At 41.5% G+C, this 13,990-nt stretch overlaps 1 protein-coding gene across 6 annotated transcripts in view; it reads right to left on the minus strand.

Moving 5' to 3' along the window:
* GPT2 (glutamic--pyruvic transaminase 2) overlaps positions 1–13,990 on the minus strand; it is a 52,972-nt gene that overhangs the window by 19,732 nt on the left and 19,250 nt on the right. For 5 of the 6 annotated variants that reach the window (XM_044987620.1, XM_044987619.1, XM_044987618.1 and 2 more), the window contains one exon: positions 1,648–1,737. In XM_044987620.1, the coding sequence (XP_044843555.1) occupies positions 1,648–1,737 (90 nt within the window). Of the gene's footprint in view, positions 1–1,647; positions 1,738–7,669; positions 7,690–13,990 lie in introns of those variants that run through there. The other variant, XM_044987622.1, reaches the window with a different exon arrangement.

Genomic DNA, 13,990 nt, shown 5'->3' on the forward strand with positions numbered 1-13,990 from the left:
ACCTTTTTCTTATTTGTATTACAGTTGATTGAGATTGGGGCCCCACTGGGCTAAGCACTGTACAACCATATAGCAAGAGATAGTTATTTCTAGCACCATTTTACAGATGAGGATAAGACAACTTGCCCAAGGTCACTCAGGAAGTCTGTGGAAGAAATGGGAAATGAACCCGGTCTCCCGAGTCCCAGCCCTAGTCATACTTCTCTGAAATAACCTTGCAGTTTTTATTTTACTAATTTGAATTGCTAAAAGGTATTTAAATAAGAAATGAAGGGAGAGCAGAGGGTAGAAGTGGAACTATGCTCTAAAGGAAATAAACTCTGATGAAGAAATTTAAGCCACAGTGAGGTAAATCAAGAGGTCCCTACTGAGAGCAGCTTTAATTTGTCTCAGTTTCTGCCTCGTTTTCCATGCATTCACCAGGATGACATGGATGGGCCATAGTATCCTTGGTAGCAGAATTAATGCATGTATGTATATCACAGGGAGAAGAGATCCCTGAATTCAGAGCTAAGTTATTTGATGGTTTAGTTGATCAGAGTTAATTTGTTATAATGAGTTGTGGTCCTTTATTATCTTTATGAAAGATAATGGAGTTTGCTAAATGACTTAAAAAAATATATACATTTAGAAAATGGTGAGCTGCACTGTATTTATCATTTGTGTTTGTACAATGTGTAGTACAATGTGGCCCCAATCCTGATTGGGACCTTTCAGTGATGCTATAATATTAATAAATAAAATGCAATTTGAGGATTTTACACATGTAAGTGCATAAAATGTTAACTGAGAACGTACTTGTAGCTACAAGTCTTTAATTGTTCTTGCTTTGGTATAGTTTCTACAATAAAAATCATGCCTGGATGCTATAACACATTCTTCAAAACTAGCCCAGAGCTGTTACGATATTAAGGTCCTTAAAAGATGCATGCTACCCAATTTACGCATGCAAATACCTCTTGTGCACACTCAGATTAACTATTTGTGAACAGAGGTCTGCTATGCATTTAACTCCCCACGTGCATATACAAATACTTGGTCCGCAGGCTCAGAAGTGGTATTTGAACACACAAATCAGGCACATGCAATTGAGTGTGTACAACTGTTTGTACACACCTTTGAAAAGTCAGGCCCTAAAAGGACACTGTTGGATTAAAAACAGTCTATTTTTTCCTTTCCTATATTATCAATAACTAGTTTTCTGGCAGAGGATATGAGCAAAGGGCCAGGAGAGGGCATGCCAGGAGGTGAACATTTCAGGGGCGTAAAAGAGGGAGAATACTGTAGAGGGACACATGCAAAAGAGGGCCACAGTGAGGACTACTAGAAGGCAAACTATTGGAGTTTTGATGGTAGAGGCACTATTGGAAAAGCTGAACTGGTAGCTCCATGTATCACATCCCATGTATGCATGGAAGTAACGTCCATTCACACAAGCAAACAAGTAACTAAGCATGAAACATGTATAGGCTATAAAGCACCACTGGTAACATAGTGAAAAAACAATTGAGTAGTTTTGTTTTAGTCATATTGGGGGAATCAAGTGTTTAGTTACAACAAATTTCTCTAGCAAACCATGTCTGAAATTTTGTGATATTCTATAGAGGAAACAAAATTAGAAACAATATTATTTTATAAAATTATTACCTGACGAAGGAAAGTGATGGGCTGCTGTCCCATTGCATGTGCATCACCAATGTTGGCCTTAATGACCTCAGTAAAAGGCTTTTTGATTCCCTGAAGTGAGACAATGCACTGTTAGTTCTAAAGTACATCAAGTTTTTCTATATACCGTTTATTTTACCCTTAACTGTATTGGTTTAAAAACAGCTATAATTAAAGCAGTACAACTCCAGAGTGTTGACAGTTATACTGGTGTAAAGGTGCTTATATTGGTATAGCTTATTTATTTCTTATTTATTATAATGCAATAATAATAATTAGCAATAGCTAACTTTTTCACTGCATTTTTCATCAACAGATCTCACAGCACTTAACAAAAGAAAAACAGAACACTTTCAAAAAAAACCAGAACATTTTCAAAGCATGGCCTCTAGTTTTACCCACACATTTGCAATACAAAAGATGGATTTGAATGTATGTGTGTGTGTGTAGTTCTGGGGACAGACTCAAAGAAAAAAAGGTGAACCAACACCTTATTGTTATAAAAGGTGTTACGAAAGGTATCATATGCAAACCAGTAACATGCAGGTCATAGTATTATTGCATAATGTATGTACAGGTGATGTATAAAGAATTATAAAGGTGTGCTGAAAATTTGTTAAAAGATACTCTGCGAGCAATGCATAAACCCAGCCTGTCCTAGACAAAGAAATGTTATTTTGCCTCTTTCCTGTGTCTACAATGTAAATTGAGCCAAGTAATACCTCAGAGGACAAATGAAAGATACATCTGCATAGAAGGAAAACAAAGTCATAGAGCTAAATGAGCAGGAAAAACCATTTTAATAATCACGATGGAAGATGGAGCCTGCACCCCTAGGAAAACTTCCTGGCTCTTGAAATGGAGACAGTAGACTTTGGGAAGTATAAACAAACGCAAAGAGCCATGTTAGCATCTATCGTCTAGGGCATGTTTCCCAAACTTTAACAACCTGTGAACCCCTTTCAATAAAATGTCAAGTCTCACGACCCCCCTCCTAAAAATGAATATTTCCAGAGATTTTCTCCTTTACCTGAGTATAAATTATAAAACCAATGATCTTGGAAATATACAATTTGTTTTTATGACATGCTTATTACACACTATGTATTATTATTTATCATTACAGTATTTTTATTACATTATGAAAATGGCAACACTCTTCCAAGGTCTCACTTTCATAGCTTGTATCACTTTGAATAAGCCTATTATAAGACAAGGCTCCTATGTTTCATCAAGGAGTATCAGATGTGAAACAGCATGAAGGTATTTAAGAAGCCAACTCAAACAGTTCCTCCTACGCAAGCATTCAGATCTTGAGCAGTCCAGGCAAACGATGCACGTTACAACAAAGCTTAAACTTGTTCATAATAATTTTAAAAACAATATTAGCTGCCTATTTAATTTTAAAAACAGCAAAAAATATCCACCTCCCTTTCCATGTCTTATAAGAAGTCTTGAAGTTTAAATCTCTTCAGTGTGATAGATATGCTTGCTTTGATCTGCTTAGCTCTTGGAAGTCCAGGGGCTCCGGGCTGCTGGCCCTGTGCTGCCCAGGGTTCCTAGGGACAGCTCTGTCTGCCATTAGGGAATTTTTTCCCCCGAGAATCCTCTGTAACATTTTGTGAACCCCCAGGGGTTCCTGAACCCCAGTTTGGGAACCACTGGTCTACGGGACAAAGGGGAAGAGGTGCCCATTGAGCTAATGAAAAGTGGATCCTCTTGGCCTGAAAACCAAGAGTAGCTGGAACTGAGAAACCTGTTTAGACAAAGATTGCAACGTGCTGAAGTTAAGTTTTAGTCACTAAAAAGCATGTTTTGTTTTGTTTTACTTTTAACCATATCCGTGTCTTTTATTCTTACTTATCACCAGGGATCCTAGAAATCCGTTTGCAACGGAAAAACAAGGAATTTGTGTTTTTATAGAGAATCTTTAGTTTTTATATGTTGTGAAAACATAAAAATATACATTAACTATTAACTAAATTTTACTGAAAGTTCCAATGTCACTTATACAATGTCCGTAATCTCTCCCTCTTGTGGCTGATTTTTGATTACGCTTTAAATTTACATAGCTAGACATACTCCAACAAACTGCTTCCGGCATACAGAGGTTATTCATTGGTGTATAGGGATTCATGTTTTCATGCAACTCATTTTTCACTTCAGCCTCCAGACGTGAGTAATTAAAGTTATGAAAAGATGCTGAAAATGTTTTTAAAAAATGTCCCCATAAGACCATGTCACTGAGTTTGGCAAGGACATATTTCATATTGATGGTAGGCTTCTAACCTGCTTAAAAATTTTAAATATAACAATAAAACATTTTATTCCACTGATCTCTCTATATATTGTGACTAGGGAAACTAAAGTTCAGCCTTTTATTTTAATCGCAGAAAAACAGATTTTTATGTTTTTTTATTGGAGAATTTGGGGGGGGGGTTTATCACAGAAAACTAGGATCCCTGCTTATCATATAAATATCTGTTTTTGTTAATAAACATATTCTTGTTTTATTACAAAACTATCTCAGTTCTGTGTATCAAACTGAAGGGCGAAGTCCTCAGCTAAATTAACAGGCTGTGTGATCTGTCTCTGTGGAGACAATAAACTTAACTTCTCCTGAGGGTCCAGTAAGAGAGACTGGACACTGCAGGGGATATAGTTTTGGGGAGACTCAGGACTGGAAAGGCTGTTGGTCTCAACCTAAGGAATAATCAGGCTGGTGGAAGCCAGGATGAGGCCACTGTGCTCTGAGCATGGTATCAGGGCTCTGAGCCAATGTGGCAAGCACACAAGCACCTGGGGTCACACGGCAGAAGGTGACACAACCTCTTACTGGTTTGGGTGACCCCCCCATAGTGTTACACTTGCATAATGAGTAACAAACTCTAGAAAAAAAATGTTTAAGCACATATTTGAAGTCATTACATACCAGTTTAGGAAGAGTTTAGAAATATTTTACAAGTATTTTTAGGCCTGGTCTACACAGGTGTTGACCTGAGTTTAAAGAAGCATGCTGCCAACAATGCCTAGAAGTTAAAGAGAACCTTTTCTGCACTATGAAACAGAATTTAGCAATAGTTGCTAGATTCTATTATGGCCCAACTGAGTTTTAGATAAAGTTTGGTCTAGCTTCTGTTGACAGGGTTAACCATGGTGAAGTCAAGTTTAAATGGTGGCCTTGGTAGACACTAAGGCTACAATACACTTTTAAAATGGATTTCATGTCCATCTGGCCCCCGTCCACACTAGCCAGCTCAATCATGAGCCCAATCACACACTTCTTACTCGAACAGTTTTGTCTGAGTAAGCAGTGCAGCATAAGGTCATAATCAGGACCCCTCTCAGCCACAGCCAGCTTTAAACAGGTCTCATAAGGCAGTGTTATAACTCAGCTGAAAGCCCTACTGTAGACTGAGCCTTTGGGTTCAGAGAGTTTTGATTCTATGACAGCTTTGTTTGCAGTGGCATACTGCAAATGGCCAGAGACAAGCAGTCCAATACACAAGAACAGTTTTGTGGTAAGGTAATTAAAATCTTAAATTGCACATAATCACATGCATTATTCACCCTGCCCCAAAGCAACAAAAGTCTTACACACCTGCCCCATAATATTATCTCAGGTAAAAGAATAGTTATAGAACCTGCTGGCGGGCCATGGGGAAAGAGAAGTCAGTCAGGAAACGTCAGCAGATGATGCAATGAAGACCATAATGCCCCTATCTACCTAGAGATCCTCCATAACAAGGCCCTTATACATTTCTGGCCATTCTGTAACTTATTCCCCACCCCCTTCTTCCTCTCCAGACTGGACCTGAAACTACATCTGTGAAGTGGGCAGGATGAAAGGAGAGCATTTGGGGTCAGCAGTGGTGTAGCAGATTGGCTGGGGTAACTGAACAGGAGAGAGGGAAGGGAGGGGAAGCAGGATGACGAGGAAAATAAAAAACAGGAAATAAATGTAAACAAGTTTAGTTCTTTTGATTGTTTGTTTATGCACTGTCTGCCTAATTAATGTTTGTGTCTTGTCTAGTTAGACTGCAAGCTCTATGGCTAGAAAATGTGTCATACTACATTATGTGTTTGCACAGATACTAGGACAGTGCGGCCATGTGGGGATTTTAGATGTCAACTAATGTAAATGTTAACAGTAAAAACACTAGCATTTAAAATGTTTGATCTGTGAAATCTAAACAGCTGGCTGTTTTTTGTATCCATACTTCTCCTATGACAGTGGTTCTCAAACTTTTGTACTGGTGACCCCTTTCACATAGCAAGCCTCTAAGTGTGACCCCTCTTATAAATTAAAAAAACACTTTTTTATATTTAACACCATTATAAATGCTGGAGGCAAAGTGGGGTTTGGGATGGAGACTGACAGCTTGCAACCCCCCCATGTAAAAACCTTGTGATCCCCTGTGGGGGTCCCAACCCCCAGTTTGAGAACCCCTGTCCTATGAGGAATTGAATCCATTATGAGAACAGAGGGAAAGCACTTGAACCCTAACTTGTAATCAGAATCAGAGCTCTCTTTAAAAGGAAAAAAAAAGAATAAGAAAAAAAAGCTTTAAGTGCACTGGTTTGTAGGACCAGGCAATGCGACTGTCTTCTTTTGTCTGCATCAAGTGTTATGAACAGGACTTACGTTACTGTTACATTTCTTTATCAAGAAGTCAGTGGGCATTAACATAGAGACTGGATGTGGTGAAGGTAACAATGGTCGCCATGGGACTAAGATCTTAGTCGATTTCTGTTACTGCAGTTAATGCCATTCAGAGACAGGCAAACGATAACATTCAAGCTTCCTTTGAAATGGAGCAGGTAGAGAGGCAAGACACAGCTGAAGGTCTTACCTTACCCTGACTCGATAGACTCAAAGAATGTGTTTTTCAAAATTTTAAGCCAACACAATTTAAAAGACACACCCTTTTTGCTTGTCAAGACGGAGCCTTCTGGATTTACACAAGAGAAGTGATTGGAATGAATTACAGATCCTTCATAATTCAAAATCTGATTTTTAGGGTTCAATAATTTTACTGGACCTGAATTACATCCTTTCCTGCTCCTCAGCATCAAGTATCATTTCTGACTAATAAAATAATGGATTGGGAATATGTTGCTTTCTTCAAATAAGCTGGAGGTCCACAGAGAACAAAGGCCATTTTCATTTGATTTTAAGTTTAAAATTACAAACAAAAAGGCAAAAGAAATGGCCAAAATCAGCTCTGGAGAATGTAGCCAAAACTCCTATTGACAGTAATGGCAGTTGTTCTTGCTTACAACGAGGCTGGATTTGGTTCACTGTGTAAGAATTGGAATTTTGCCTTAGAGTAAGACACTATATTATGCTTGTTTTGAGCTGTAAAACACAGTTCAAAGGGACCACATAACAGTTCCCCAGTCATATATTAACAAAACTGGAAGAGAAACATCTTGACAAACAAGACAAATGACCAACACAAACAAGTCATGCAGCTTGTCACTTTTCATCCATAAATGCTACAGCATTCCTTGGTTTTAAAAAAAAAAAAAAAAAAAAAAAGGAGGTATACAGAAGCCACTTCTTCATTCTTCAGTGAAATGCAAGAGACAAGCCTTTCCGCACGTAAAGCAGGGCTCCCAGGTTAGACTGTAAAGGGAGGGAGGAATTAGTTTAACGGGGTCTAGCCAACCTCATAGCACTTAGAGCCTGAATTGCAGAAAAGTAAATCTATTACCTGCTTCTTAAATCTAGGCTATGACTTCCCTGCCAAAAAGTGTATGGGGGAGTTGGTTTGGGGTTTTTTAAAAGCACAAAAATTATCTCACTGTAAAATCCCAGTAGAGACAAGATACCTGTAGTTTTTACCGTGCAGGAGCTAGACAAGGTCAACACTATACCCTCCCCTGCTCATGACTGACCTCGCCTAACTTACTTTATGGTAAAACTACAGTGCCTTGTCTCCACTGGGATTTTACAGCTGGATGGCTAATGCACATTAGTTATCCCACTGTAGAAACCTACCTTTCTTTAGCAGTAAAGATAGAGCCCTAGTTAGTTAACCAACAAGAGGCATCAATTCCTTGGAACCCTGTCTGCCACACATGCCCTCACCTTTCCTCACTCTGGAGTTAACATAGCTGTGGAAACCTGTCAGAGGAATGTAGGAAACAGGAATAAATTTATGCATAAACACAACTGTAATCTTTTCCATTTCTCCTTCAAGGTGTCCTCCCCCCCCACATTTTTTTTTAAATGAAGAAAGTGCCAGAAGTTGTGCAAGTCTAGGTCTGGAAATAGATGTTGCATTGACAGCTCTGTATACTGAAGAAGTGTTTTGCGGGAGGGGGAAAAGAGGAGGGTGCAAGGGGAGATTAAGAACCAGTGAACACAATAAGCTGTTATGCAAGTGTCCAAGTGCTTCACCATAAATCTGGGGATGAAAGACTCATAAGAACATAAGAAAGGCCGTAGCGGGTCAGACCAAAGGTCCATCTAGCCCAGTATCTGTCTACCGACAGTGGCCAATGCCAGGTGCCCCAGAGGGAGTGAACCTAACAGGCAATGATCAAGTGATCACTCTCCTGCCATCTATCTCCATCCTCTGACAAACAGAGGCTAGGGACACCATTCTTTACCCATCCTGGCTAGTAGCCATTTATGGACTTAACCACCATGAATTTATCCAGTTTTCTTTTAAAAACTGTTATAGTCCTAGCCTTCACAACCTCCTCAGGTAAGGAGTTCCACAAGTTGACTGTGCGCTGCGTGAAGAAGAACTTCCTTTTATTTGTTTTAAACCTGCTGCCTACTAATTTCATTTGGTGACCCCTAGTTCTTGTATTATGGGAATAAGTAAATAAATTTTCCTTATCCACTTTCTCAACATCACTCACGATTTTATATACCTCTATCATATCCCCCCTTAGTCTCCTCTTTTCCAAGCTGAAGAGTCCTAGCCTCTTTAATCTTTCATCGTATGGGACCCTCTCCAAACCCCTAATCATTTTAGTTGCCCTTTTCTGAACCTTTTCTAGTGCTAGAATATCTTTTTTGAGGTGAGGAGACCACATCTGTACACAGTATTCAAGATGTGGGCATACCGTGGATTTATATAAGGGCAATAATATATTCTCAGTCTTATTCACTGTCCCCTTTTTAATGATTCCTAACATCCTGTTTGCTTTTTTGACCGCCTCTGCACACTGCATGGACATCTTCAGAGAACTATCCACAATAACTCCAAGATCTTTTTCCTGACTCGTTGTAGCTAAATTAGCCCCCATCATATTGTATGTATAGTTGGGGTTATTTTTTCCAATGTGCATTACTTTACATTTATCCACATTAAATTTCATTTGCCATTTTGTTGCTCAATCACTTAGTTTTGTGAGATCTTTTTGAAGTTCTTCACAATCTGCTTTGGTCTTAACTATCTTGAGTAGTTTAGTATCATCTGCAAACTTTGCCACCTCACTGTTTACCCCTTTCTCCAGATCATTTATGAATAAATTGAATAGGATTGGTCCTAGGACTGACCCTTGGGGAACACCACTAGTTACCCCCTCTCCATTCTGAGAATTTACCATTAATTCCTACCCTTTGTTCCCTGTCTTTTAACCAGAACCGCTTTTTAGCCCTTCTGCTGAGATTGTCAACAAGAGGGATAATTGCAGGGATGGTGGGTTTTGACTGGAACTGGACTGAAGTTATGACAGGCAATAACTTTCAGTTGCTACCTTCTTGGGCTGGGTTTCAACTGGCAACCTAAAAACAAAAAGTTCCATCATCCCAATTAACACTCCCTTTCCCCAGTCTGTGTGTCATCTCCTTTGGAATCGGTTCAGTTTGCCTCTTCTATCCCTGCAGCTCTCCTCCTTTCATTGAAATCCCCACTATCCCTTTAAGAAACCAGATCAGCAAATGCTTCTTATTTTCAGTCTTTGCCCATTCTTGTCTGTCTCTCCTTGTTTCACCTTCATCACCATCCCTTCCTCTCTCCTCTCACAGGTCTCAGCTCTCTAGCTGTACCCACATTAGGGAACCATTTCTTTTTTTAATTCCTTACATAAACCAGGCCTGTCTGTGTTGTGGATTGCACAAATAAGAGGTTACATAATTAATGGGAAGAGAGGACAAAAAAAATTTCACCACAATTGAGCTGGGTACCCCAGAGGCCAAGTACTTTAAAAAAATGACCTAAAAAGCACCACCCTTGGGCACCTAACTAATAGGAACTTCAAGGCCTGAATTAGCATTCCAATCTTCTATTATTAAACCAGCTCTCAGGAGCAAAAAAACCTGACCTGCTTACCACAGAGCATGGCTTTGAGTTTGTGTTATGCATGTATAATTCAAGCTGACAAGAACTGTAATTGATGGGGAAGGAAAATGAGGAGTCTGGATTCTGACTTGAAATAGCAGTGATGAACCTTAATGTCCCCTGGACTAGGATGAGGTAATTGGTGGTACTAAGAGCCAGTGGCTAGACTACAAACAACAGGAGTATGTTGCAAAAAATGATTATTTTTATTGAAATGTATCCGCAAGATTCCAGTCAAAGGAATGTCCATGAAAATAAAATAAAAAATGTAAGATTTAATTTTAACATTTTTAAATAAAGGAATTATATAATATTCAGTACATGTGATTAGGCCTCCCAGTAAAGAAACTCCTAAATTATAGTGGAATAACTTGGAAAAGATTTTGCCATTATATTTAATGAGAAGACTGAATTATTGTGTCTTGTGGATTGCATTCTGCTGAACACATATGGCAGTCAAGTATCAGAGGGGTAGGTGTTAGTCTGGATCTGTAAAAAGCAACCAAGAGTCCTATATGGCAGCCTTTATCAGGGGACGTTGTAATTACCCTTGAAAAATAAATTAGAAGTTTTGGGGATTTAAAAAAAAAGTTGCATCTGCTTCTGAAGAATGTTTTTCCACTTAACTATCAAAGCAGAGGAAATAAGTTCTCTGTGCAAATTTTAAAACTAACTGCACATCACATAACATTCTCTTTACTCGTGATTTTACACAGAAAAACATCAAAAAAGTAATGTTTGCCAAAATCATAAAACAATTCAACTTTCTCATCCTAATCTGCATCAGTTTTCACCAGTGTTACAAAAAGCAAGATTTCACTACTCCAGTGGTCACCAACCCATCCATCTTGATCGACTGGTCGATCCTGGGCACTCTCCCAATCAGTCGCAATCTCTGGCCACCGCAGAACAGTGGGGCTGCCTGCTGCTAAGGCAGGCTCCCTGCCTGCCACAGCTCCATGCCGCTCTCAGAAGTGGATAGCACGCCCCTGCACACACACACACCGGGGGTGGGGGGATGCAGCAGTGGCAAGGGTCTCCATGCACTGCTTCTACCTGCAAGCACCACCCCCGCAGGCCGGGAACGAGGAACTGTGGCCAATGGGAGCTTTGGGGGTGGTGCCTGCAGAGAGGGGCAGCGCGCAGAGCCATGTTCACCCCGCCCCACCAGGGGCTGGAGGGGTGTTGGCTCCTTCTGGGAGTGGCGTGGGGCGCTGCGCCTCCAACCAAGGTAAGTGCTGCCCAGTGGGAGGCCGCATCCCATTGCCCAGCCCTGAGCCCTCTCCCAGAGTCAGTACCCCATACGCCCTCCTGCACCCGACCCCCTCTCAGAGCCAGGACCCCATATCTGCTCATGTACCCCGACCCCTTGCCTCAGCCCTGAGCGACCTCCTAGAGCCAGCACCCCACACTCCCTCCTGCACCCAAACACCCTCCCAGTGCTTGCACTCCTCACCCCCCTCCTCCACCCCAAGCTCTTGCCCCAACCCTGAGCCCCCTCCTAGAGCCAGCACCCCAAACCCCCTCCTGCACCCCAACCCGCTGCCCCAGCCTGGTGAAAGTGAGTGACAGTGGGGGAGAGCGAGCAACAGAGAGAGGGAGGGGTGGAGTGAGCGGGGTAGATCCTTGGTTGCCCTTAAATTCAAAAAGTGATCTTGGGCGTAAAAAGGCTGGAGACCACTGCACTACTGTGTTCTCCTATTACATAACATGAGCAGGCAAATGAGGAAGAACAGTTCTGACTGTCTTAATGAGGTCAACAGCTATCTCCTGGGAGAGGTTTTTCTACCACTTTCTCCCCCTGCTCAGGACATATTAGGCTAAACATCAATTTTCATATTAAATTAGCCATCCTGTGTTTGAGTGTGATCAATAAATCATGTCATTGTTGGTTTTTCCTGAATGTCAAATCATATTTCTACATGTCAGTGTCTAAACTGTTTGGTTTTGTACTTTTCCCTAGCTTTAGGACACTGTCAACTCACATTTAGCCTTAAATTAGGCTAGTAAGTCAGAAGAGATGTTTCCATGCCATTTTAAAACCTCAAAAAGGAAAAAGGAAAAAAAAAAGTTACCAGTCATACCAGTATTTTTAACCCAAACATTACAGCACATGAAACCTGAAATTAGGATATTAAAGTGAAAATGATTTCATTACTGCCATTGTCCAAACAGAGGTAAGTGCAGAAAGTAAACCAATGGCTTAAATAGTGAAGAGTAAAATGAATATAAAATTTTCACTTGAACCAATATAAGTTGTTACTGACAACATGAATAAAGAAAATCATTTGTATGCAACCTGTGACTTAATTTGACAGTTTCACTTTAGAAGATACTATTGTCAGATTGTATTTTTCAATTCTGACCTGCAGATCTTACCCCTCAAATATACTTCAATTTCCAGGCCCATTCAGTTCTTTGCCTACCATAGGGGTGGGGAACCCATTTTCTATCAGGGGCCATTGACCCACAGAAAAAAAATCAGTTGGGAGCCACACAGCCTCGGGGGGGGGAGGGGGAGAGGGCAGAAGCTTTGTGCTTCCCCCCCGCAGCGGGGCAAGCAGGTGCTTCCAGCTCCAGCCACGCGGGAGGGCCGGGGGGGGGAAGGAGGCGTGGAGGTTCAGGGATTCCCTTAGGCTCTGGGATAGGGCAATGGGAGCTGCGGAGCTGGCGGTGGGGGCAGCACGCAGAGCTTCCCTAATCACCCCTCCACCTAGGGGCTGCAGAGACATACTGGCGGGGGGGGGGGGGGGGGTAAGGCTTGGGGCTTTCAGTCCATGGCCAGAGACTTGCCGCGGGCCGGACAAAATGAAACTGCAGGGCGGATGCAGACTGCGGGCCAGAGTTTCTTCACCCTGGCCTACAGTCACTACCAACCCAAACCAGCAGCCCACAGGTGAAAAGCTTTAGGACCCATTACCAATCTCTTGAGCCATGTGGTCCCCATCCCAAGCTTTGTTGTTAATCAAGCATGATTTGGGAACAGGAGCGGGGAAGAAGAAAGGTTGCAAGTGATGCCTATTCAATCATTAAAAAGAGAATATTTTTTTCTTCAGCCCCTTTGATACATTACCATTAAGGTACAATACAGATGAAACCTGGAGTTTTTTCATAATCACTCTTCAAAATTATAAATCAAAGGGAACATGTTCTGTGGACTCTTAAGAGATTATGACTTAAAATGTTTTTAATTCATCAGACATTAAAACAAGGATTGGCAACCTTTGGCATGAGGCTCGCCAGGGTAAGCACGCTGGCGGGCTGGGCCAGTTTGTTTACCTGCCGCGTCCGCAGGTTCAGCCGATCGCGGCTCCCACTGGCCACGGTTCGCCGCTCCAGGCCAATAGGGGCAGCGGGAAAGGGAACGGGGCAAGGGATGTACCGGCTGCCACTTCCCGCCGCCCCCATTGGCCTGGAGCAGCGAACCGTGGCCAGTGGGAGCTGCGATCGGCCAAACCTGCGGACACAGCAGGTAAACAAACCGGCCCAGCCCACTAGGATGCTTACCTTGGTGGACCGCGTGCCAAATTTTGCCAATCCCTGCACTAAAATGTTACTGCTTTTGCACAATTAACAGAATAGCAGTGATGTTGGGTTAACGGTAGAAATCCCATTCTGAAAACCAATATATATAGGCTTAGGTACAATAACTTACATTTCAGTAGCTAGAATAAGAGAGAAGTTGGGGTTTAAACAAATAACAAGATGGTGAATTCATGAGAAAGAATCAATGGATGACATAAGCAGAGGAGGGAAGTTGGTACTTAATTCCTGAACTGAAATAATATTTTTATGACTATTCAAGATTTACAAAGGGGCACTGAAACTTTGTCTAAAATAGGGGGAATGTATTTGAGGCTGGGGGACGCACACTGGCAATTGCTGGGAGGTGGCAATAAAACAGCATTAAAATAGAGTTCACTGCACTGAGTGCTTCGAATAAGATGGGACATTGCTGTCTCCTTAAAGGTGAGTGACTGCAGACCCTACTGTGAAGTTCAATGGGATAAACTTTAGTCACC

Source organism: Mauremys mutica, chromosome 14 (genome assembly GCF_020497125.1).
Source record: "Mauremys mutica isolate MM-2020 ecotype Southern chromosome 14, ASM2049712v1, whole genome shotgun sequence".
NCBI classification, from domain to species: domain Eukaryota; kingdom Metazoa; phylum Chordata; order Testudines; family Geoemydidae; genus Mauremys; species Mauremys mutica.